Source organism: Ostrea edulis, chromosome 6 (assembly GCF_947568905.1).
Source record: "Ostrea edulis chromosome 6, xbOstEdul1.1, whole genome shotgun sequence".
Classification (NCBI taxonomy): Eukaryota; Metazoa; Mollusca; class Bivalvia; order Ostreida; family Ostreidae; genus Ostrea; species Ostrea edulis.
The window spans coordinates 8,842,591-8,867,741 of record NC_079169.1 but is presented as its reverse complement, the minus strand read 5'-3'; the positions used below and the strand labels follow the sequence as shown (position 1 = coordinate 8,867,741).

General features: G+C 36.6%; 2 protein-coding genes across 2 annotated transcripts; one reads left to right on the top strand and one right to left on the bottom strand.

The window, feature by feature from the left end:
- Positions 1-539: 539 nt before the first annotated feature.
- LOC125645780 (uncharacterized) lies at positions 540-24,519 on the top strand. The gene is made up of 15 exons (XM_048871606.2): positions 540-605; positions 3,738-3,868; positions 4,004-4,099; positions 4,217-4,483; positions 6,895-7,009; positions 7,122-7,360; positions 8,139-8,293; positions 8,370-8,514; positions 8,647-8,735; positions 9,023-9,230; positions 10,417-10,577; positions 10,837-10,990; positions 12,727-12,838; positions 20,439-20,490; positions 20,588-24,519. Exons 3-15 carry the CDS (start codon positions 4,024-4,026, stop codon positions 21,239-21,241), a joined length of 2,427 nt encoding a protein of 808 aa, XP_048727563.2. The 5' UTR covers positions 540-605; positions 3,738-3,868; positions 4,004-4,023; the 3' UTR covers positions 21,242-24,519.
- On the bottom strand, positions 23,066-24,467 carry LOC125645789 (uncharacterized). Its single transcript, XM_048871615.2, has one exon. It carries the CDS (start codon positions 24,465-24,467, stop codon positions 23,664-23,666), a length of 804 nt encoding a protein of 267 aa, XP_048727572.2. The 3' UTR covers positions 23,066-23,663.
- Positions 24,520-25,151: the final 632 nt, after the last annotated feature.

The window sequence follows — 25,151 nt, the reverse complement described above, 5'->3', positions numbered from 1 at the left end:
TAAATATGTTTTCCTGTTGATGAACGTCCCATTCGAGAAAATTTTCACTCCAATAGAGATTTCACCAGCAGTAGGTGAAATGCCACACATTTTTTTTTCACAATTTGTGTCAACATCTACCGTAACACGGGACCTCCGCTTGTAAGGTCATATGTAAGAGACCCGTGATTCTCCGCTTGTAAGGTCATATGTAAGAGACCCGTGATTTCATTTTTAATGCCGGGCGTTTGACGAAGGAAGAGTGACTTACTACTAGTATATGTTAAACGTCTTTGGTTTAACGCGAGACTGGGGGACCAAGGATCGAACCCGGGAATTGGCGGTCGTGAAGAGAGCGCCCTCTACGCTACTGTGACTGGTTCTTTCATACACAAATTATATTCAATGCATAATCTTCGGCAGTTAAGATTGCATTGTCACAACAGTGGCCCTTTTTATCCATTTTATTAGTAAAGATTTAAATGTTGGTAAACTGATATCGATAGTTGTTGATTGTTAAGATAGAGTACTACAATCACGAATGTACTGATAAAGCAGGGGACTTTATACGTAAATATTATCAAATAGCATCGACACCGGATATGGCCCGAAACAGTCGAGTTAAGGTAAATTCATTTTCTTCTTCTCCATTTGCCTGATAACTATAAAACGTGTGTTCCTGTAATAATGAAATACTCTCGCGGGTATGTAATATATACATGCGTGGAGTGGATGTTTCTATTTTAATCTTTATGCGTTAAATTGGAAAACTTTTCAATCACGAAAAGGTAAAAATTATATAGCACACTGACTCACAGGGTTAACACGTGATCTTGACCAAATTCTTTCTGTTTACATTTGATCACTAGTCTTCAATCCATGAAATATCCGAGAGATAAAGTTTGAGTACTGGATTTTATTTTTGACTTTATTCTACCCCGCTTGATAACGATTCCACTGTATGCCTTCATCAGAAACAACGTTACTAAACGCTTAGGAAAAACCATATACATGTATCAAAGATGTTAAACAACTGTGTGTGTTCATATGCAAATGTTAATAATGTCTGCAGGTTGAATACCGACGTGTCTTCTTTTGCTGTAATTTTTCATGAAAAAGATGCTTTGATGATAACCCATCATAACTTCCATTTCATTGGTCGACCAATGAACATGCTGTGTTTCACTACGTCAATACATTTGTTGCGGACAGTAATATGTTGTACCGTGCTACCGTTTGAGCGAGCTCAGCTTCATGTATATACATATTTTGTAATCTTAATGCTTTGATCACAGGTGCTTGGGTCATAATAATATATATTAATACACATCTAACCTTATACATATGTAGTTGATTATTTACATATGTATAATGTTAGATGTGTATTCATATATTATGACCCAAACACCTGTGGTGAGAATACTTTAATTAAGATTAATTCACAAAACTAGAATTAATTAATGATTTTTCAGTTGTCAATAGCAAGTGGCATGGTTGGTTATCATGAGGGAGGGGTGGGTGGGTGTCATCGTGGTTTGCATTACCGGACATGTTAAAAGGAAATGGATTTAAGCACTTATTATCTTTAGTCGCGGGAAAAAACCCAAAGATTTTTTTAAAATGTTTTCAATCCGACCGAATTACATCGATTTTTTTTTTTTTTTTTTTGCAATTTCTTAAATAGCACTAATTCAGTACCTGTGATCCCTCACATATTCTAACAATTTTTAAAAAGTTAGTCTCCCCTTTTTCTTGTTAAAATAATAAATTCCTATTGAGAATTTAGTATTTTAATCAGATTTGTGGTTTTGCAGTCGATTATACACAATTTGTATTCGATGCCATATTACGTATGCCTAATGTTTACATATATTCAATATTGTCCCGGTAGTATAACTTTTACAAATGGAAATAACAAGTACCAGTACGTATTTAGATCCGCCACTGTCAGTCTTATTATGACGTACGTCAAAACGTAGACGTGACGTCACACATCATCTTAGCCTGATTTCATAAACATAGCACTTCGTTAAACATTTCGCTTAATGATGCACTGAATTTTGGAGCTAGGAGGCCATAAGATTAGGATGATAATCCACGTAAGTTCACAATGTTATTCCAAGGTGTGACTTTGCGAGATATCAACCATTTTTGACAGGGGACTTCTGGGATTGGCGTCAAAAATGTTTCCTTGTTAGAGGTTTAGATTTAGCTCGGATTATTTCCCGCGCTCTAGTCATTAAAGCTCGAGCCAGCGCTTTGCGCTGGCTCGCTGCGCTCGCTAATATGTTGTACGGTGTGACCGTTAAGACGAGCGAAGCCCATTAACATCTTGCAACACAACTTTTATCCGCCTCTTCATTTAACGCAGGAAATATGTAAACAGTTACAAATTGTGACGTCATATTACCTGCAATGTTTTTTCTTCTCTCAAACCAAGCAAAAACAACACGTTTGAAGCTATGAGAAAGCTTGTCTGGAATTTAAGAATGTTGATTGTACTTTCTAAACAATCTAATTATTTTAATTACGGGATTGTCAATGAAGTATACCGCAGTGACGGCGACATTTTTCCAGAAGCATTATGGGTGATACTCATCTTTTTTCAACTGATAAAGAGCAAATCACGTGACTCGTGTAATCATTGGAGCGAGCTCGTCGCGTCGCTTGCTATAAGAGGGAACTTATAGCGAGCGAAGCTCGCGTCGCGAAGCGACGCGACGAGCTCGCTCCAATGATAACGCATATGAGTCACGTGATTTGCTCTTCATCAGCTGAAAAAAAGATGATTATTACCCATAATGCTTCTGGAAAAATGTCGCCGTCACTGTGGTATACTTCATGGACAAACCCGTAATTAAAATAATTAGATTGTTTAGAAAGTACCATAAACGTTTTTAAATTTCAGACAAGCTTTCTCATAGCTTCAAACGTTTTGTTTTTGCTTGGTTTGAGAGAAGAAGAAAAAAACATTGCAGTTAATATGACGTCACAATATAACTGTTTACATCCACCGCGTTATATTTCCCGCGTTAAATGAAGTTGAAGACGCGGATAAAATGTCTATAAGTCGTGTTGCAAGATGTTAATGGGCTTCGCTCGTCTCAACGGTCACACCGTACAACATATTACTTCCTCGCTAGAGAGCTAGCTTTTCTAATGATGTGGTAGAGTCTTTATCTCTTGATCATGCAACTTAAGAAATGGCGAGCGTGATCAGCACTTGGCTGGGTGACCGCTACACGTTACAAAATGTTGGCAGCGTAGTGACTCTGGTGTTTGGTGGGACTTCTTCAGGTAGGGTATCTTTGGAGCTCTAGGACTTTGTGTCCATGTACGGACGTGGTTTCGTCCGGAGACGATGGGAGGTTGTCGGTAACGGCGGATGCCAAACATTCAGAGAGAACTCACGCTACATGTAAGATTCGGGACGAAGCTTCATTGAGCAAGGGGAAGTGTAGTGGACAGTATAAGAGGGAACGTATACTGCCTCGCTAGAGAGCTGGCTTTTCTAATGGTGTGGTAGAGTCTCTCTCTCTTGATCATGCAACTTAAGAAATGGCGAGCGTGATCAGCATTTGGCTGGGTGACCGATACACGTTACACATTCGAACACACTCCTATCATGCAACGTATTCCCGCCATTCTGCGAAACGCGGGGAAACTGGTCTATTGTTCGTGGGGTACCAAGTGTGGATCTGAAAATATAATTTCTCTTCGAAATAATGAAACCATGATTTAACAATATATTCAACTAGGAAATGGCAATTTACGATGGTTGGTCAAGCACTGTAAAAATGGAGCCTTAAAAATTCAGACAGAGAGAGAGAGAGAAAAAATCGCACGGGGATAGCTCTGACACAACTTTATTGGTCTTACGACGATAGAGGTAAACTAATGAAATGAAACTGAACAATACTAAATGTAAATTATTGAGTTATAAATAGAAACACTGAATAGTCACATTCACTATATGCAATGTACATATCTTTGATTAAATAAAGTATCAAAGTTTATTCCACAGATGTTGTGTCATGGCTACTGATGAAGATGAAGAGAAATGTAACAATGCGAGTTACTATACTCGTGTGTAGTATACTGACTTTAGTGTGCTCCTTTGGTAAGTATATTTAGGGGATTTACGGTAAAAAAAAGAAAGAAAGAAGAAGACATTTGATTCATCTAGTTTTGTTATCTGTGAGTATTTTTAGATTTGTTTTCTTCTTTTACCTTGTAGAACTCACATTATACCCCTCCACTAGCTGTTACCAGGAACATGGAGATATGATACTGAAATGCATCGTTAGTGACCAGAACACCACCAATGTCAAATTTCAGTTTAAATCACGTGACAGGCCTGATGTTGTATATGAACTAAATTCAACATCTGTCAGCTCAAATGCAGTTGAAACCAGAATTCCTAATGTGACCGTTCAAAATAACGTAGGGACGTATTTCTGTAGAAGAGATGATGAATACAGTCGTCAGATCACGTACATTGAAGGTTAGATAAAATCCAAGTCTTTATAAATAATCAATGATGTACTGCACCGTTAGATTGTTTTATTCCACTCAGATACACCCCCGGTTTTCAAACTAGACTATTTTATTCCACGCAGATACACCCCCGGTTTTAAAACTAGATTGTTTTATTCCACACAGATACACCCCCGGTTTTCAATCTAGACTGTTTTATTCCACACAGATACACCCCAGGTTTTAAAACTAGATTGTTTTATTCCACACAGATACACCCCCGGTTTTCAAACTACATATACTGTTTTATTCCAAACAGATACACCCCAGGTTTTCAAACTAGACTGTTTTATTCCACACAGATACACCGCCGGTTTTCAAACTAGACTGGTTTATTCCACACAGATACACCCCCGCTTTTCAAACTAGACTGTTTTATTCCACACAGATACACCCCCCGGTTTTAAAACTAGACTGGTTTATTCCACACAGATACACCCCCGGTGTTCAAACTAGACTGTTTTATTCCACACAGATACACCCCCGCTTTTCAAACTAGACTGTTTTATTCCACACAGATACACCCCCGGTTTTAAAACTAGACTGTTTAATTCCACACAGATACACCCCCGGTTTTCAAACTAGACTGTTTTATTCCACACAGATACACCCCCGGTTTTCAAACTAGACTGTTTGATTCCACACAGATACACCTCCGGTTTTCAAACTAGACTGTTTTATTCCACACAGATACACCACCACATTTCAAACTAGACTGTTTTATTCCACACAGATACACCACCACATTTCAAACTAGACTGTTTTATTCCACACAGATACACCGCCGGTTTTCAAACTAGACTGTTTTATTCCACACAGATACACCACCACATTTCAAACTAGACTGTTTTATTCCACACAGATACACCACCACATTTCAAACTAGACTGTTTTATTCCACACAGATACACCACCACATTTCAAACTAGACTGTTTTATTCCACACAGATACACCACCACATTTCAAACTAGACTGTTTTATTCCACATAGATACACCACCACATTTCAAACTAGACTGTTTTACAAGTATCATACAATGTACACCATTGTGCATAGTGGTGTGTTATAATCTAATTTTAAAAAAAATCCCAAATGAAAAAAAATTATATTCATCATTGTTTGGAGAAATTAGGCCTATACATTTGTCCAGATAATTGCTTGTAAAGTTTTCAAGTTAGAATTTTCCGATCAGAAAGGGTACTAGGAAATATGACCCTAGTGTTTGCATCGGTTTAAGTTATCTCGCTTTGTTTAGATTTTCTATAAGTGACAGGATGATGTTGTTTTCAGACTGTAATATCAACACTTAACTTTGTTTTACCTCTTCTTAATTTTGTGAGGAGGAGGGAGATGAAATATGAAAAACAATGAAACATAAAATGTCCTACAGGGGGTCTACTGTGTTTTACAAACAAGAACACAAATATAAAAGTGCACTGTATAGCCAGGTCAGGTTTTGGCGGGAATATAACCTCGGCTTATTTTGTCGATTTTCAAAGATTTACCAAAATAAAAATCGTTAAGTTTAAGGTATTCCATGTATAATGAAAGGATAATGAACAATTTTGAAGGATTTAGATCAACATAAATGTTTATTGTTAAATAATAATGAAAGTGAAGCAGATGAAATTCACATGACTGGTAAATGATTAGAAGCTGGCCCTTTTGCACTTAAAACTGTTTGGAAGAGTTGTCTGCCCTTTTTAAAAATAAGAAAAATCGAATTTTCTAAAAATGTGTGTGGTCAATGATTAATTTTATTTCATGTTTTCATTAAGAGAAAGTGTTTGTAACTTTCTACCAAGAGATTTGTATGAAAATATAATTTCTTTTTAAAAAATTGTAATAAAACATGCTTTTCCCATATAATTCAATGTTAAATTCTAGGTGAAATAAATCAAGCAGTAAACAAAATTTTGAAGTTTCCTATGGTGGATTATTTTTATTTGATGAACCTTTCAAAATGATACCATGATTACAAAAATTCCACCATCCATTTATTAGATATGAAATATGGTCATTATACATTGAATACCTTAAGTACATCAGTATATATCTACATATACATTGTATAGATAAATTAAATCGAGTTCACTAAATATTTACCTTGTATCACCTAAATCAGCTAAATCTGTGCCCCACCAAAAATTCCTGCTATATGGTTTTCAATAGCACCGCCATGCTAAATTTATAAACATTATTTACCATACTTTATTCAAGATTACCGCGAGGGCAATATCTTTTTACTAGTCTTTATGATTCGTTCAGTGTCTGTAATTGTTGTTTTTTTAAAGTCATCTACGAAATTCTGCGTTTTGATATGTACTTCATAGGGAATACTTTTCATTTATATATCAGAATCTCTTTTATATTATCAGAAAAGGTGGTCCTACCTGACGATGTTCTGTGTTACTTTTGTAAATCCCAGGGATCCTTGGAATCTGTGACGTGTGAATGGATGGGAGATAACTCCACCTGCTGGAATCTTTCTATGTAAGGCGCCAAATATCAATCGCACCAAAAAATAACTTTCATTTTTTTCTCTGATTTTTGTTAGCATTAAAAGCCTCGGTATGAATTATAGAGAATGAATACATATTTTCAGCGTCACCGCTGGTTTGGGATATTATGTAGATGAACAAACTTGCAACGTCTCCATGACTTGCGATGAGTTCTCTCCCTTGGCTAACTGTATCCGAGCGAGGTATAGAACCAAAATGAAAATGAGTGCAGTCTGCCCAGTGTCTTCTGTGGACGGAGGAAAATTTGATTTAAAACTAACTGGAATGAAGCTGACATCAACAGCAAGCCAAATCATTCATAAATTGATAGATTGCTCAATAGGTAAAGTATTTGGTTGCTCTTTGACATATAAATAACTGCTTTTATCTGACAAATGAAGTCTAAAAATACATGTACTTATATTGCGTTTGGCAACCTAATTTGGTGTGCAAAATACATGTGGATTCTTTAGCATTCTGACCTAATTTTATGAGAAATAAATAAATCTGCGTAAATCTCCGGATTCACGATCTCCTATGATATGTTTTATTTGGAAATTGAAATTCAATGAAGCGCAGTTTAGAATATTGTACGGTATTCGTTATTTTGAAAAAATTTAGTCGCTCCGGGGTAGAACACTCGCTTGGTGATCCACATGTCATTAGTTCAAGCCCTGCCTAAGACGTAAAATATAGGTTATAATTGCTCCTTCGCCAAACGCTAGGTATTTGGATGGGAGAGTCATTGGTTTTCGGATATGACTTTACTTTAAACAATATTTCATTCACAAATAAAAGTGAATGGGATTGGGCAGCAGACACAGCCTATTTTACATGTAGCCCTCTCCCTCTTTTCGTATATGACCTTGAAAACCGAGGTCCCGAGTCGCGGCAAGTGTTGGCACGATAAAAAGAACCTCAGTGGCAATGTGCTATTGTCGTTGATGCTGTGCATAGTTTCGTATTTATAGTTGTTTATCTACAGCTGGTGACGTCTATATACCTGTACCAATGAAAAATCAAAACAAACCAAACAAGTACACGAATTCTCAGGAAATAGCCAAATGTAACTGAAGCATGCTAAAATTTATTATGACGGTTTTTAATTCAATTGCATTTAGTGAAGCTTCAGATAAGTGATGCGCAGACGCAGAATGTTTCTGGCACGCAGTCCGTTCTAGTCTGGAGGACAACATCTTGTATGGAGAGAGACTGTGATTGTCGTATACAGTGTGTTGTAAAAACCAATGACCTCCCTCATACCACAGTCATACAGGTAGGTAAAACATTTTCCGTTGAAAAAAAAATAAAATATGCAAGTCATAAGGATGTACTCTAACCTTTTATTCCAGCGATGCTCTAGTGACACCTTGTTCGAGACCGTTTTGAGGAACTTACAAGAGATGACGCAGTACAGAACTGTGGTACGGTGCACGACAGTGGGTTCCGGTGTTTGGAGTGATGAAGAGGACGTAAATTTCACAACACCATTGGAAGGTACATGAAACAGCAACAACATTCCAATATTTGTGACCATCTTACGATTCTTACATTACGCGATGAATATTTAGAATTTAAGGGTATTTCGCAATAACTATACATTTACTTAATGTTTGATTGATTGCAAAGCGCCGTCTGGTGGGCAACTGGTGGGTCCTGGAGGATACAATATGTACGTCTGTCAAGAGCGATTCTACTGTCTGGTTTTGTACTGGAGGGTAGGTATCCCTTATGTGTATGTTCAAATCATGTATTCTGAAACATAATGAATAAACGGACAATCAGTATTTTGGATAATTGGTGTGTCATTTGATGTATTTATTCAATCCACCATGTCCTCATAATTTCAGATAACAGTGTTGTAATAGAAATAGCATTTATTAACTTTTTGTTTCTACGGAGTACTCACTCTTAAAAATGCATCTTAATTTCAAGCATTAACACATACATGTACTGGTAACTGCCCACCATTTCTCAAGTCGGTATCTGTTTCCATGTATTGCAGGATACAAAGGGGAAAGTTTCCAAATATCAGATATCAGTTTCCAACCAAACGAAGAAGTTTGACTTTGAAGTCCCCAGTTCACCAATGAGTCAACTCCGCATCCCCAGGACAAGTGACTGTCAACAGTTTGATGTCAGCGTCTATGGTGTGAATTCTGGCGGAATATCGAGAAATGGCACCCTCCTTCGAGTAAAGGACCAGTCGTGCGGTATGTTTCTGCGTGATACTAGTACTCGTCTGATGGTTTCGTATTTACAAATGTAAGAAGTAGGTACAGTTTCTAAAGTCATTTGGCCCAAAACATCAATGATTTCACTTGGAGCTCAAACCCTGGCATTCAAATAAGGAATAGTTTAGCAAACTCAAAATCTGCTCAGTTTGATCAGCAAAATAATTTGTGTCATATGACGAGAGCTAGACGTTGGCATAAAATTGCAAAAATGCCATTTTCAATGAAAATATCCACAAATTTGGGTGGTTTTCCTTTCAGAAAACATAAAGCACATGCATCGAGCAAATTCATATTCAAGTATGTTTTTCATCTTAAAATAATACACAATAAATATCATTTTCATTTTGTTCGACAAATGCGCACATCTTTTCCTGGGCAATAATCTGTATGGCATTTGACAGTTTTCATGTTTATTTTGAAAAAAAGGCGGGAAATGTCTTATTCATGATGTCATAATGCTATCCAATTAGGAATATCATTCTGATTTTGTTGACATAGTATACCTGGCATATATATTACTGTCTTAAAATGCTGAATAAAGTTAATTCCAGACACATTTCATGGAGAGAAAATTTTTGGGCCTTTCTATGTATACAATCGTACCTTGTTCTTTACAAGTACATACACAGTTTTTGTATTTAAGCGTATATATTTTAAAGTATATTAACTCTAATCTACTGCAAGTGCATCTACATTGTACATGTATGTCAAAACCAACTTGCTTCGTTTTACAACCTGTTGCGGTAGTTCAGAGGTAGAGCATTCGTTTCATATCCGGAAGGTAGTGAGTTCGAGCCCCGCTCGTCCCATGGTTGCGTCACACCTAAGACATTTAAATAGGTAGTGACTGCTCCTTCTCCAAACCCTCGGCATTCAGAAAGGAGAATCACGGGTCTTTCGGATATGACTTTAAACACGGCGGTTCCGTATCATGGCACGATAAAAAAAAACTCACTGATACGGCCCTGAGCGCTAAACGTAGGTCTAAATGTGTGGTACTTCACTTACAGCTGGTGACGTCTCATTATGAGTGAAAACAAATTTCTCGACGGGATGTGAAAAAACCCCACCAATCAATCATTTTAATTGAATGCCATTGTATTATTTGTTTGTTTTTATCATGCTTACTGGAATATTATTTTATAACTGATTGTCGTTGCAGCTATTCGTCAGTCGATAGGGTGCACGGTACAATACAATCAGAGCTATGACGGGTATCAAGTATCCACAGATGTGAACAGTTTATGTTTGGAAAAGACCGGATGTGATGTGACTTATTTTTGGTGTCAGGGAATTAGAAATATGTCCCATGTAGAATGTGAGGTGTGACAATACACTGGCGTGTTAAATACCGTAAAATGTTTCATTTTCATGGGGATAATATTATTTCCTTGTTTTCGTGGTATAAATTCAAATCCCCCACAACCAAGCGAAAGAGTAACAGCAATTCGACCTCGAAATTAAGTTCCAACAAACATGCTAAAGTTTCTCAAACCACGTAAATTGAATCTCACGAAAATAAATAGTTTTACAGTAATTCTTGACATTTTGCAGTTTCTTGATAATGAAATTTTTTCGCCAGAATTTCGTCTGGTGGACCACAGATGAACTCAATGAGTCAATCACCTTCATTTCACTCCACGAAAACGACAGGGGACTTAATAACAGTTTGTATATAGGAGCTTCCGTCAGCTACTATGGTCAAACTACTGGGATAGACTGGAGTGCATGCAAAGGTAAATACTCTGTAACTTAAGATGTGGTATATTTCTTTCATGTCTCCTGTAAATAAGCTATAATCGAAGAATGAACCTTTTTACCAAAATCATATTTGGGAAATAATTTTAAATGCCCATGAAAGATGTGTCGTACGTGGGTTTTTTTTTTAGACGGAATTTATTCTGCAAAAAAAAAAAAACAAGAGGCCCATGGGCCACATCGCTCACCTGAGTCACCTTGGTCCACATCAGAAGATTTTCCATATCTATTTGCATGTAAAACCGTAGTCCCAATTATGGCCCCAAACCTTCCCCTGGAGGCCATGGTTTTTGCAAACTTGAATCTACACTATGTCAGAAAGCTTTCATGTAAATGTGAACTTCTTTGGCCCAATGGTTCTTGAGAAGAAGATTTTTAAAGATTTTCCCTATATATTTGTATGTAAAACTTTGATCCCCTATTGTGGCCCCATCCTACCCCAGGGGGCCATGATCTTAACAATTTATAATCTGCACTATATCAGGAAGCTTTCATATAAACCTCATCTTTTCTGGCTCAGTGGTTCTTGAGAAGAAGATTTAAAAAGATTTTTCCTATATATTTGTATGTAAAACTTTGATGCCCCCCTTGAGGCCCCATCCAATCCCCGGGTCCATGATTTTAACAAACTTGAATCTGCACTATATCAAAAAAAAAAAAAACTAAAAAAAAAACAAACAAAAAAAACTTTGACCCCCATTGTGGCCCCATCCAATCCCCGGGGGCCATAATTTTAACAATTTAGAATCTGTACTGAATCAGGAAGCTTTCATATAAATCTCAGCTTTTCTGGCTCAGTGGTTCTTGGGAAAAAGATTTTTAAAGATTTTTCCTATACATTTGTATGTAAAACTTTGACCCCCTATTGTGGCCCCATCTGACCCCCGGGGGCCATGATTTTAACAATTTAGAATCTGCATTATATAAGGAAGCTTTCATATAAATTTCATCTTTTCTGGCCCAGTGGTTCTTGAGAAGAAGATTTTTTAATGACCTTACCCTATTTTTACCTTTTCTTGATTATCTCCCCTTGGAAGGTGGCCTGGCCCTTTATTTCAACAATTTAGAATTCCCTTTACCTAAGGATGTTTTGTGCCAACTTTGGTTGAAATTGGCCCAGTGGTTGTTGAGAAGAAGTTGAAAATGTGAAAAGTTTACAGACGGACGGACAGACGGACGGACGCCGGAATACGGGTGATCAGAAAAGCTCACTTGAGCTTTCAGCTCAGGTGAGCTAAAAAACCTGCAGAAATAAACTCACATCTCCTAGAGAGAAAAAATCATAGATATATTTAACGAATTCCCGGCAGTGAGCACATCTGACAGCTTCAAGGAACACATATCCCCTTTAAAACAAATGATATTCATTTGATATGAGAGATTTTCTGAATTAGGATCTGATCTACTTTTCAATGAAGGAATCTTGGACGGAGATAACGGAGACTGTCTCACAACTTACAAAAAAATAATTATTTGACCAGTGGCCGATTTAATGGGGGCGCAGCCGGTGCCCTCCCCCCTAAAACTTAGTCTAAATCATGGTATAAAAACTATTAAAATGTGGTTGTCATAAATTCGCTGGGTTATCATCAGTTTACATTCCTTGAAGATAACGTTGCTGTTAACGTGATTTCGTTGAGCTCTCGGACGAAAAAGGCTCAGGGTTAGGGCTAATATTGCCTTGCCTATTATCATTATTTTACATTCCTTGCAGATAACGTTGCAAAAGTGGTTTCGAGGACCGGCTCGGCCTCTGCAGTGTCTATTATCATTCCTTGTGTCGTGTGCATTGTGATAGTGGTAGCCACAGCATTTCTGTGTGCAAGGTACGGTTTCTTCTGTAATAACACGTCTTCCAAAAGTCTCTATATACAGTATGATACAAATTATATTTATACAGATTTGCATTTTACACAATGATTTATTTCAAAAACATTTATTTTCCATAAGCTCTTAAGATTTCACTTCATGTTTCATTTATTCAAATTACTAGAATTTCATTAAATTTTTGTATTTTCATTATAGTTTGTTTCTTTTAAATAATGATTAAAAGTGATGACGAATTAACACCGAGTAATCATTTCAATCGTAACTCAACAACATACACGTGGCATATCTTTTGTTTAACATATATTTGCCAATATTGTGAACATATTTTTCTAAACAAAATTTTCTTATTCTTGAAACGTAATAAATGTTTTACAAACGGTTTAATGAATGCAAGTGCCATAAATATTCACTAAAGTTGAATTCGTTTCCATGAAATACAGTATATAGTAAAAAGATGAAAGTACGAATTATTATTATTTTATTTTATTATATGATTGAATAATTCCTAGCTCTCTAATTGGCTGAGATCCAACAATGTAGAAATCATACTACGTTATGTTTACCTGCACGTGACCTTCCAGGTGAACATAAGGAATTATTTTTTCCACATAGGACCAAATATAGGTCGGGAACTTTCAATTTGACGCGATCGATTATACTTATTTTTGCCGTCCAATGAAATTCCGCGTTTCTCACTGGATTCGGCTAAGATTTCAGCAGGTTTGTTTTCCGGTCGTCACATTAACAATCTTGGAAGGTTTTTTTTTAATCATTTAATCATATAATAAAACAATTATTGCTGTTTTTGAGGTCAATACGATGATTTAGCCACCTTCGAAGTACAATATTCAGCTCGCCCTTCGAGCTCGGTGAATATTGTACTCCTCAGGTGTCTAAATCATCGTATTGACCTCAAAAACAGCAATAATTGTATAATATTGTACATGTACATGTATGTATAAAGGATGCATAATGTAGACTCGTTGTAAATGTATTTTGTGTATACATGTACATGTACGATGTTTAAAGGAAATGAAGATTTTGCTGCTTGTTTAGCTTGAATTTGATTTTTAAAACTTTTTATTTGTTTATTTTGTTTTGCAACCTATATCAATAAATATCACGATACAACTTTACATAAGTTAACCTATATCAATAAATATCACGATACAACTTTACATAAGTTAACCTATATCAATAAATATCACGATACAACTTTACAGAAGTTAACCTATATCAATAAATATCACGATACAACTTTACATAAGTTAACCTATATCAATAAATATCACGATACAACTTTACAGAAGTTAATCTATATCAATAAATATGATGATACAAGTTTACTTAATAATAATAAATATCGCGATACACTTAATATAGCGGAAGGTCTTTGCCACGGAAGACGATAAAAAGGATAAACCGTCAACTGTTTAATATATAATATAGAATTAATAGAATCCTTCATTAGTACGAGTGTGGGATAGGGAAATTCGACCGAAGGGACAAGATTCACAGTCTAGGACGAGGATTTGCCGAGTCCTAGACAGCGAATCTTGTTCCAGAGGTAAATAATTCGGCATCTGTGTGAAATCTGATACGCATGTTCACATAAGCTGCTGTTATCGAAGACTGCAAACCATTTGAGTTGTCTTTCATTGCTCTACAATTACTCCCCTTGGACATATATAAATTAAGTGCACCGGATTAAATCAACCTTTTCCATTTATAACTGCTACACACAGGTTGGTGTTCCCCTATTTCATAAGAATTTGTATTTAATAGCGAGCGAAGCTCGCGTCGCGAAGCGACGCGACGAGCTCGCTCCAATGATTACACATATGAGTCACGTGATTTGCTCTTCTTCAGCTGAAAAAAGATGAGTATTACCTTCTGGGCCCGGTTTTTCGAAAGCTGGTTAACTTTAACACAGTGGTTAAGTTTAACGCAGTGTTAACTCCTAACCAAGTGATTAGCTAACACAATGGTTAAATTCTGTTTTTCGAAAGCAATTTAACACATTGGTTAGTTAACACTGTGTTAACGGAGTTAACCACTTGCTAATCATTTGATTACCCATAATGCACATGTACTTCCTATGTAAACAATAAAAATGCAGGAGTAAATAAAAGTCTTGTTTTGGGAGATAGCTGATGAAATGTTCATGTATTGGTTAGTTTCGAAATACATGACAGTGACTGTGAGCCATGCACTTATACTTGTATAAATGCATTTATTATTCTATTCATTTTGAATAATCATAGAGCTATTAGATATAATGATATATACTAGGCCTTTAGAAATCTAGTTGAGAAAAACGGTGCTTATGTTGTAGAAAGCAGGCTCATTGCATAGTTTATCAAAGTGGGAGTTTATAGGGAGTCGAACAAGTTGACTTCACAATTGTCTGAAAATACTTGACAAGCCAAAACAAAATAATTTATACACACACCCCTAAAATGAGTTGTTCTGTACGGGCCGAACCTAAAATCCTAAGTTGCGTGATGGGGGAGGGGGTCGGTTTCATCATTTATCAGTAAAATATACGGGTTCAGTTCAAGCTTACATTTCAACTACCAATCACTGGTGCTATGATATGAAAAAACGGGGAAGGGGGGGGGGTGTCAGACTTTGCATGTAAAAATAACATTAAACGTATGTTGTCAGAAATAAGGGGTGAGGTGCTACATGTTTTGAACTAGGAAATAAAACATATGGTTTTCTATATTGTTTGATTCATAATTGGACAAAATCTATGGGAGGGGTTTAACGACGATGCTAGCCTATAAAAAATTCTAAATTTCTAAGAATATCTTACTTTTTCTTTTAAATACTCTTTAAAAGTCTTATTTTCCCCAAAAATAGTTTAAAATATTCATGATAAATAAATTTACCTTATGATAGTCTGTTCACATACATATCTATAGCATTTTATATCTCTGTTCTTTTTATGCATTTATTTATTTTAATATTCTTTTTATTTTAAACATAACACTTGATCCACCACTCCATTTCTACTAAGGGAGATTAATCTGGAATATCAACAATGAAAAACTCTTCTTCCTAAGTTTGTGTTAACAACTATTCTGTATTAGCCTGAATTGAATACTGTTCATATTAGATAGCCTTCACAAAAGAAAATACATGTATGTACGTTTCATGCATGCAAATCTTCATTTGAATCAGTTGTAAATGATACAAGGGATTTTCAAAAGGTCAAGGCCAGTGCAGACGGTGTTTTTAAAGTTGGTGTTTCAATGGAGATTATCATCATGACCCAAGGGCCTGCATGCACTTTGACATTTGGAAGCCAAAAATTAGGTAAACTTACATCTTAAGCATGGGTCCTGTTGCAGGATTTCATATAAGTGAATATAATACGAGTTTTATTGACACCCCCCCCTCCTTATGAAAGTTTCTGCCGAAAGTATCTATCTATAGATGCGTGCAAGATATTGCCACTGACAGAAAAGTGTAACACCATCATCCAACTGTACTAGTTTTTTTTTTCCATTAGCTGTTCCCCTTAGGTAAATTTCATGAGATTTGACGAATATATCAATTTATGACAACATAAACAACACACCGTCATAGTTCAGCGTCAATACACACCTCAGAATGTCTAAGCCTTTGAAATTTTCATGATTTTTGGTCTGAGGCGGACAGAAAATGAAGTCGGCGGCCATTTTTAACCACTGTGTTAAGACTTAACACAGGTACTGGAGGTGGATTAAAGTTAACACAACGTTAACACAGTGTTAACGCAAACTCACATTTTGAAAAACAGTTAATCGCATGGTTAACTTTAACACAGGAGTTAACACTGTGTTAAAGTTAACCAGCTTTCGAAAAACCGGGCCCTGATGAGTATATGCTTCTGCAAAAATGTCGCCGTCACTGCGGTATACTTCTTTAACAAACCCGTAATTAAAATAATTAGATTGTTTAGAGAGTACCATAAATCTTTTTAAATTCCAGACAAGCTTTCTCATAGCTTCAGACATTTTGTTTTTGCTTGGTTTGAGAGAAGAAGAAAAAACATTAAATATAACGTCACAACGTAACTGTTCACATCCACCACGTTATATTTCCCGCGTTAAATGAAGAGGCGGATCAATGATGTTCCGATTGGAGGCGGATAAAATGTCTATAAGTCGTGTTGCAAGATGTTCATGGGCTTCGCTCGTCCCAACGGTCACACCGTACAACATATTATCTGAATTTTCAAAAAATTTATAAACACGTATTGCTTGTGTCTGTTTGCACTTTCAGAGATAATGAAGGATTATTTTTCTCTCATTTTACCTAAAGTTTAGTGCATAAATTTAGAAGCTTTGAGAAAATTCTAAATTATCAAAATCTTTGTTTGAACTTTGATGCAAAAACTAATTAGATAAGCAGAAAGAGCATACCCGAAAATGGTTTACGCTGTAAGTGTAAACTAAAAAAAAACCCAACGTTGTCCACCAGAAAGCTATACTACATCAAAATTTAGATAACAATGCAAAATATTTTACTTCACCTTGTAACGTAAATCTTCACCGTGTAACGTAAAGCACAAACTCCCCGTCGAGGCCTCATTACGTCACCTACGAATAGTGAATTTGTGAGCAAACGAACTCTGGTGGAAGTTTGACGTAAATCATAGAAATTATATGACGTCACAATCAAATGACGTCGCAGCAGTGTGAGACTAATAGAATCCTTCATTAGTACGAGTGTGGGATAGGGAAATTCCACCGAAGGGACAAGATTCGCAGTCTAGGACGAGGCTTTGCCGAGTCCTAGACAGCGAATCTTGTTCCAGAGGTGGAATTCCCCTATCCCACACGAGTTAATAATGAAGGATTATTTTTCTCACATTTTACCTACAGTTTAGTGCATAAATTTAGGAGCTTTGAGAAAATTCTAAATTATCAAAATCCTTATTTGAAATTCGATGCAAAAACTAATTAGATAGGCAGAAAGAGCGTTCCCGAAAATGGTTTACACTGTAAGCGTAAACTAAAAAACCCAGGGTTGTCCAACAGAAAGCTATATACATTAAAATTTAAAGATAACAATGCAAAATATTTCATCGTGTAACGTAAATCTTCACCGTGCAACGTACATCATAGAAAATATATGACGTCACAATTATATGACATCGCAGCAGTGTGAGACAGAAAAATCTCACATGGCTGTCTCACATGGGTAAAGTCTATCTCACACTGATGATAATGTGAGAATATAAGACTCTCTTATGAGTAGCCATGAAATATAAGGTGATTCCACCCGAGGGTTGCAAAAAAGCTGTGAAACCCGAGGCTTTGCCGAGGGTTTTACCGCTTTTTTGCAACCCCGAGGGTGGAATCACCTTAGTATTTCATGGCAACTCATAAGAGAGTATTTTTCTCTCATATTTCTAGAGTTTTCCGTTTTCCTTGTGCCTAGTGACGCCATTTTGAGAATTTTCCAATTAATTAATTTTTCGCTATACATTAAAAATAACACCAGAATCGAATTCTACAACCTTCATTTTGGCAACTATATTGCCGACAAAAAATCGGCCGACGAGTGTATAAGTGAATTGTATTAGAGTTATTCCTCTTTGAATAAATCAATAATCAGGGTGATGCGTGACGTAACTCGACAGTCCATCAGCGCGAAACATTTTGACAGACCTAATCAGAATATGAATCCACAACTGCACGTTTTTTTTCTTAGAGGAGCATTAATATTGATATTAATTGAGCAGTTATTTAATGACGAGTGTGTGAAGAGAGATTCCAAGTGGTTTTTGTTAGTGAATATGGGCATGGCTAGACTTTAGTTTTCCACGCGTGCAAGGACTCGAGTCCCGTGGACATTGAGGGCACTTATTTCACCTGAGACACGGACAGTAGACGTTGACAGAGTGAATGTGGAGGTAGGCCTAGAAGTAATAGACCGTGTGGGCTGGGTTTCTGTGAACTGACATAATACACCGGATGACATAGGTGTATGAGGAATTTGTGACTGTTGCATGTTGTTGAGTGTGCAGTAATTGTTCAAGGAATGTGTATTTTTGTGTCCGGTCACATACACCTGGACATTATCAGGGACATTACAATCTGTCATTTTTTGTACAAGAGCTTTGCAGACGCTAGTGTTCGTCAATCGAGGCGAGGTAAGTTGCAAGCTAGTTGTGTATTGATTATGACGTCACGGGATATGTAAGATAAACGTCACGTGATATGAAAGATAGAAATATCTTACATACCTTTCTTTCATAGAATATCTGTATCTTACATACGTAGATAGGAGAGAAAGAAAAATCTCACATGGCTGTTTCACATGGGTAAAGTCGATCTCACACTGGTGATAATGTGAGAAACAGTTGTTAGCGGTATGATTTTGATTAAGAAAGGACGGTTTTTCTTGTTTTAATACTGCCTTTATAGTCGTATAAATTTCCTCATATGTCCATTCAATGTGATATTCCGTGGATTGTCCATTCAATGTGATAGTCCGTGGATTGTCCATTCAATGTGATATTCCATGGATTGTCCATTCAATGTGATATTCCATGGATTGTCCATTCAATGTGATATTTCGTGGATTGGCTGTAGATTTCTATCTCGACGCCGCGTCAAACTTAAAACACTCCCGATGTTGTACGATTTACACCGAGATCAGCCGATCTCACAGAGGCGAATTATGGATCGGATACCTTAAGACATTTTACATAGGGCGACGTCGGTTCATACCCGAGTTAATAGGGTAAATACTCCCATCTATGATACTCCAAACAATCACATCCATCGTTGGAAAACTGGCACATGTGCAGTATCCTTTGAAGACCGACATCTTGCTATAATGTATCAAAAAACCCTCGTGAAAGGCAGGCTAACTTGGATAGAGTTCAAATGTCACATAAGAGTGGAAACGCTCTCCGTGGGCGACGTCGGTACCTACCCGAGTACGAACTCAGATTACCTGATTTCCAATCGAACGGAGAGAGTTTCAATTCTTGTTACGTACATTATAGCAACATGTCGGTCTTGCAAGGATACTGCGCATGTTTCAGTTTTCAAACGATGAATGCGTTTGGTTAGACTATTATACATGGGAGTAAGGAAGGAAATTGGAATATCTACCCTAGGCTACTTACTCGGATACGAACTGAAGTCGCTCCGTTTGATTGCAACTCAGGAAACTGAAGTCGTCCATTGATTATTCCTTCTCAAACGCCCAGATTAAAAGTGAATACCATGAGTGTTTTGAAACTGAGATCCTGTGTTACCACAAGCTTTGACACCATTAGGAACCCTCGTTGATACGTCTGTAAGCACCATGTAAAAGTCACATTGGTGGTATATTATTTTTAAATACTTAAAAAAATGATGGCATCCCTATTCAGGTAAAAACATTCTTGAATAGGGCCGTAAAACACTAAACTAACTATAGACTTCTCAAATCATTTTCTAACAAAAATGTGAATTTTAACCTTGCCTTGAACCTTGATCACATCGTATGGTATGCATTCATACTTGGTTGGTCATTAAAAGCATATTTGCTCTTCAAATGCTAGTGCAAAGAACAATCACTTTCTAAGTATTCTTCCACTGTTTATAGGAGAGGGCTTTTCAAAGAAAAATTCCGGAAAATGGCTACAATATGCTTCAAGGTATGTATTTGTATAGTTAACTCCATTAACCGTTTGTCTTCTTTTTAATGATGATAGAAACATGTCGTGTGAGCGTATTTCCTTCATTGAATTTCAGAAACATGTTACTTCTGTTGAACACTTTCAATCTGATCACTTGACTCGATATCAAAGCGAGGCTCACAGACGAGAGTCTTCTGATCTTCAACAACATACCCAAACATTATCTGTATCTATCATCAGCGGTTCGACAATGTCTCCTCTAGAAGTAGTTGTTGAGAGCCCTGATCATTACCAGGAACTGGACTTTTCTGCTTTGGTAATCGACTTGGACGATTCATCACAAGGATCGCAGACGACACCGGAAAGTACTCGCTCAATTACACCAGACGTTAACACGTCCGACGCTATACAGTCGCAGGACTCCGTCTCAATCACTTCAGACGTTAACACGTCGGACTCTATACAGTCACAGATCTCTGACTATGTTGGTTTAAATGATTTGACTTTTATTACCAGCAATGGTGAAATTGAGATGAAGACAATGAGAGACAACGACGGATTTTGTAGTTTCTCAGATAGGAACCAGACGTATGGAAAACAAAATTTCGAGGTGCACAAATGCACTGACAATTCCAAAGCGACCAACAATATGGACTACGTGTCAAATTTTGAAAGTAGAACTTGTGAGAACATACTTTTGGAAAACGGAAGTGAAAACAACTCACACTGCTCCTTATCATCGGGGTACGTCCGCGCTGATATGACATAGAATGTAGTTCTAAACTATGGGAACAGTACTCCCGAAGAACAGTGATGTGATAATTATATGCGTTCGTATACACTGTTACAAGACACGAAGATATTCGATGGCATATGTAAGACATGCGAAGATGTCTGTAAGACATTCGATGATAGATGTATATGTAAGACATGGGACGATGTATGCAAGATATTTGATGACATATGTAAGACATGCGACGATGTTTGCAAGGTGTTCGATGATATATATATAAGACATCCGACGATGTATGTAAGATATTCGATATATGTAAGACATGACGATATACATGTATGTAAGGCTTGTTTCAAAACAAAGTGACCACTCAACGAAGAATACACAATTGATGATATACAAACCTGAAATTAATTTTTAATTTCTCTTTTAGCTGACATGAGCTGTGAGTTTAAATGTGTTTTTCTGATAACTTTTTGTCCGTCTTGCTTCTTTCCGCTCATCCGCTTTTCCCCTCTCCCCAGAAACACTGGGCCAATTTCAACCAAACTTGCCATAAAGCATCCTTGGATGAATCGGATTCAAAATTCTTCAAACAAAGGATCAAGCCCTTTTAATGGGATACATAGGGAAGAATCTTTTAGAATTTTCTTCTCAATAACAGTTCTAATAGCATCCTAATGTAATGTGGTTTCAAGTTAGCTCCAATCATGAACGATGGATGGGGTCACAAGTGGAGAACAAAGTTTTATATGAGAATACATGGGGAAAACTAGAAAAATGTCTCCAGAACAACAGAACCATGATTAGTCATTTGCTCACCTGTTGAGCTTTTCTTACCACCTTTTTTCCCGCGTCTGTCCGTTTGCCTGTGTGCTTGCACATATTCGATTTCTTCTGTAGATCCACTGGACAAATTTTAAACAAACTTGCCATAACAATTAAAGGGAGTTCAAAACATTTAAGTGATGGGTCACATCCTTTTCAAAGGGGAGATAATTAAAAATAGTGAAACTATAGTGACATCTTTTAAGAATATTCAAAAGAATCTCTTAACCAGAAAAGACGAAATTTAGGTGGAAATTTCATGTACGAGATTCAAAATTGTTCAAATCATGGCCAGGGGTATGATGAGACCAGGGGGTTAAAGTTTTACATGGGGATATATCTTCTCAAGAATAATAGGGCTTTGACAAATCACATCGTGAGGGCTGGGGGTATAGAGTGTGGTCATAATTGAGGGACAAAGTTTTATATGCGAATATGTAGGAAACGTCGTGATAATTGGTCATAATAGTATGCAAGAATCCTTAGGAAGTGCAGATATGTTTTTTTAATTCGTTATTTTCGGGGATAATGTGGAATCACAATAAAGTATCAAAGTTTACATGGGATTTTATGATAAAAAGTTAATCGAAATCTTTTTCCTATGAACAGGTAGTTTATAATTAGTCATGTAAACAGATGAGACATCCTCAGGTAATGAATATTCAAATTTGTTTAGATTATTGCTCTAGGGGCTCGGTGGGGCCACAATAGGGGATCCAAGTTTTACATGGAAATATAGATGGTAAACAATATTCTAAAGAACAGCAGGACACGAAGGATGCTCAGGTGAGTGATGTGGCCCATGGGCCTCTTGCTCTGTCATCACTCTCTGTAAAGGATACACGAATGCAGTGTTAAGGTTTTCATCATTTCCTTGTATCGATGGCAAATTTGAAAGAAGTCATTCCAGGAGTTTTCTACACACAAAAACGCTGAGAGTACAGGAACCATGATGGCACAACTACATTTTAGTTATGAGATTGATCACTGTTCGTTATATTTACCTTTCATAAAAGAAAACAAGATTATAAGTGTACTTTTAAAATATCCATTTATTGAAAAAAAAAATACATATTGTTGTAAGATACAGGTATTTACAGTGAAATAGATTTGCTAATTATATTACGTGCATTTTGTATGTTTACTCATGAATATAAGAATGAATTATGTAATTATGCACAGATTGAATAAACAAATTTTGCAATGTATTTAAAATGGGCAGATTTTTTCACATTCTGTTTAAGTGTACTTTGTTACTACATGTATACGAACATGTCTTGGGGAAAATCATATGAAAAGCATGGAAATTGCACAAAGATGGACGTAAATAATATAGTGTGGACGGATGTTGTAAGCATGTCAACATCATATATATATCATTTTCATATGATATTTATAAAGACAAACATGGTACAAATTTTGACACTGAAATGTGTACATATACAAGTTTCATATAAAGTTTCTTTTAATTTCATATACTTCTGGGATTAAAATATGAAATCAAGTTGTTAATAAATCTCAAGGAATGCATCATGGGTATAGTACATATGAAAATGTGTGATCAACAAATTCTAAATACAACTAGTGGTGTGTTTTGTCTATAACAAACATCACAAAACATTGTTTATTTCTACAGAGATGGCTGAATTTCCACTGTTTGCTCCACACCAAATCTGAAGTAGCAATTTCCGCTGACGTCCCAATCTACCTCCTTATCTTTGATAGTGCAGTCTCTAAATGCCCATTCTTTATGGCAGTACCATCTCATAATTTCTACGAACGGTGCGTCCAAAGAAAATAAGAACTTGTCGTCGAGTCTGCTGTGGATTGCTATATGCACCGTTCCGTAAATGGTTGTCTTCATCTGGAAGGATGCGTTGTACTCCTTCTCGGTGATGGATATTTTGGCGGACACCTGTTTATTTCTAGGAACCTTGACCTTACAGTCGGATCCCCAGGTCATTGTCTGCTCTGTGGACTCTTCAGAATTGTCTGTGACGTTCACAGAGTATCCAAAATTGGCTGTGGCATTTGCGACCTCTCCCGGCACGGCCAGTTTGAGTCCTACGTTGATTCCTTTAGTGTATCCTTTGTTGACGTAAGCTTTGCAGATGCTCTTGGTGCTTCTTTGCATGGAGATAGAATGCTCCTGCTCCCCCTCTGTTCTGTTGACGTAGACAGACCTGTAAATCTCTTGAGCTTTTGGGATTTCGATCAGCTGTGGAGGAATTTTTCCTTTCATGGGTTTTCCACTAACGTGTCCATTGCCAATGCTGTTGAAATTTGGGTCCGATGCCACAAATTTGGTCCTTGTCCAATCTATGTCGACTCGAACATCCTTATACTTATATTTGCTTTTATTTTCGACGATCTCCAAAAACTTATTCCATGAGTAATCTTTGGTGATGCTTTCTATGTCTGTAAGATCTGCCATGGTAGTTTATGCTTTCAGTTTCCAAGAATATTTCAACGAGATACTTGAGCTGAAAATAATCATAACTTTTATGCACAGAAATGAAAAACACAAAGATGAAATTTGACATCGTCATGCAAAGTATGCGTCAGAAAAGAAACAGATTGATAATATTATACCTATATAAATGGGTCTTTCCCAAACTTTCATGCATTTTATAATGTCTTTGATAATGATTAACATTTGAAAATAGGAATTAAAATTTCGTCAAAACCATCTAATCATTGCTAAATATGGTCTATAAATTGCTTTCCGATGTATTGCAGCTAAATATTAAAAAAAAATGTATTTAGAGAAGAACCCCCCCCCCCCAGATCAAACAGGATTCATTTCCAGTACATTGGAAAACTCAAGATATCAATAGATGACAGTATGCATTACTCTGAAAAAGAAGATACCCCCGCTCTTTTATTACTTATTGATTTCCAGAAGGCCGTTGTTACTTATCATAAAATTTTATACAAAAGACTATAAGACTTCTACAATTTTGGTCCTCATCAACATCAATATTTACCAAGGTGGCAACCTATCTTTAAAAAAAAATATCCAGAGGTTGTATACAAGGGGATCCTCTATCTCCGTATCTTTTTTATGATTTTATTTTCATGAGTTGAAGAATTTTGGCAATAAAAATAAGAAAAATAT

Bases quoted from the DNA above. Each gene is read 5' to 3' on its own strand.
- LOC125645780 (XM_048871606.2), top strand. From the start codon at position 4,024: ATGAAGATGAAGAGAAATGTAACAATGCGAGTTACTATACTCGTGTGT. The intron at 8,294-8,369 runs GTAGGTAAAACA...CTTTTATTCCAG, and splicing joins CTCATACCACAGTCATACAG to CGATGCTCTAGTGACACCTT. The intron at 9,231-10,416 runs GTATGTTTCTGC...TTGTCGTTGCAG, and splicing joins AGTAAAGGACCAGTCGTGCG to CTATTCGTCAGTCGATAGGG.
- LOC125645789 (XM_048871615.2), bottom strand. From the start codon at position 24,467: ATGGCAGATCTTACAGACATAGAAAGCATCACCAAAGATTACTCATGG.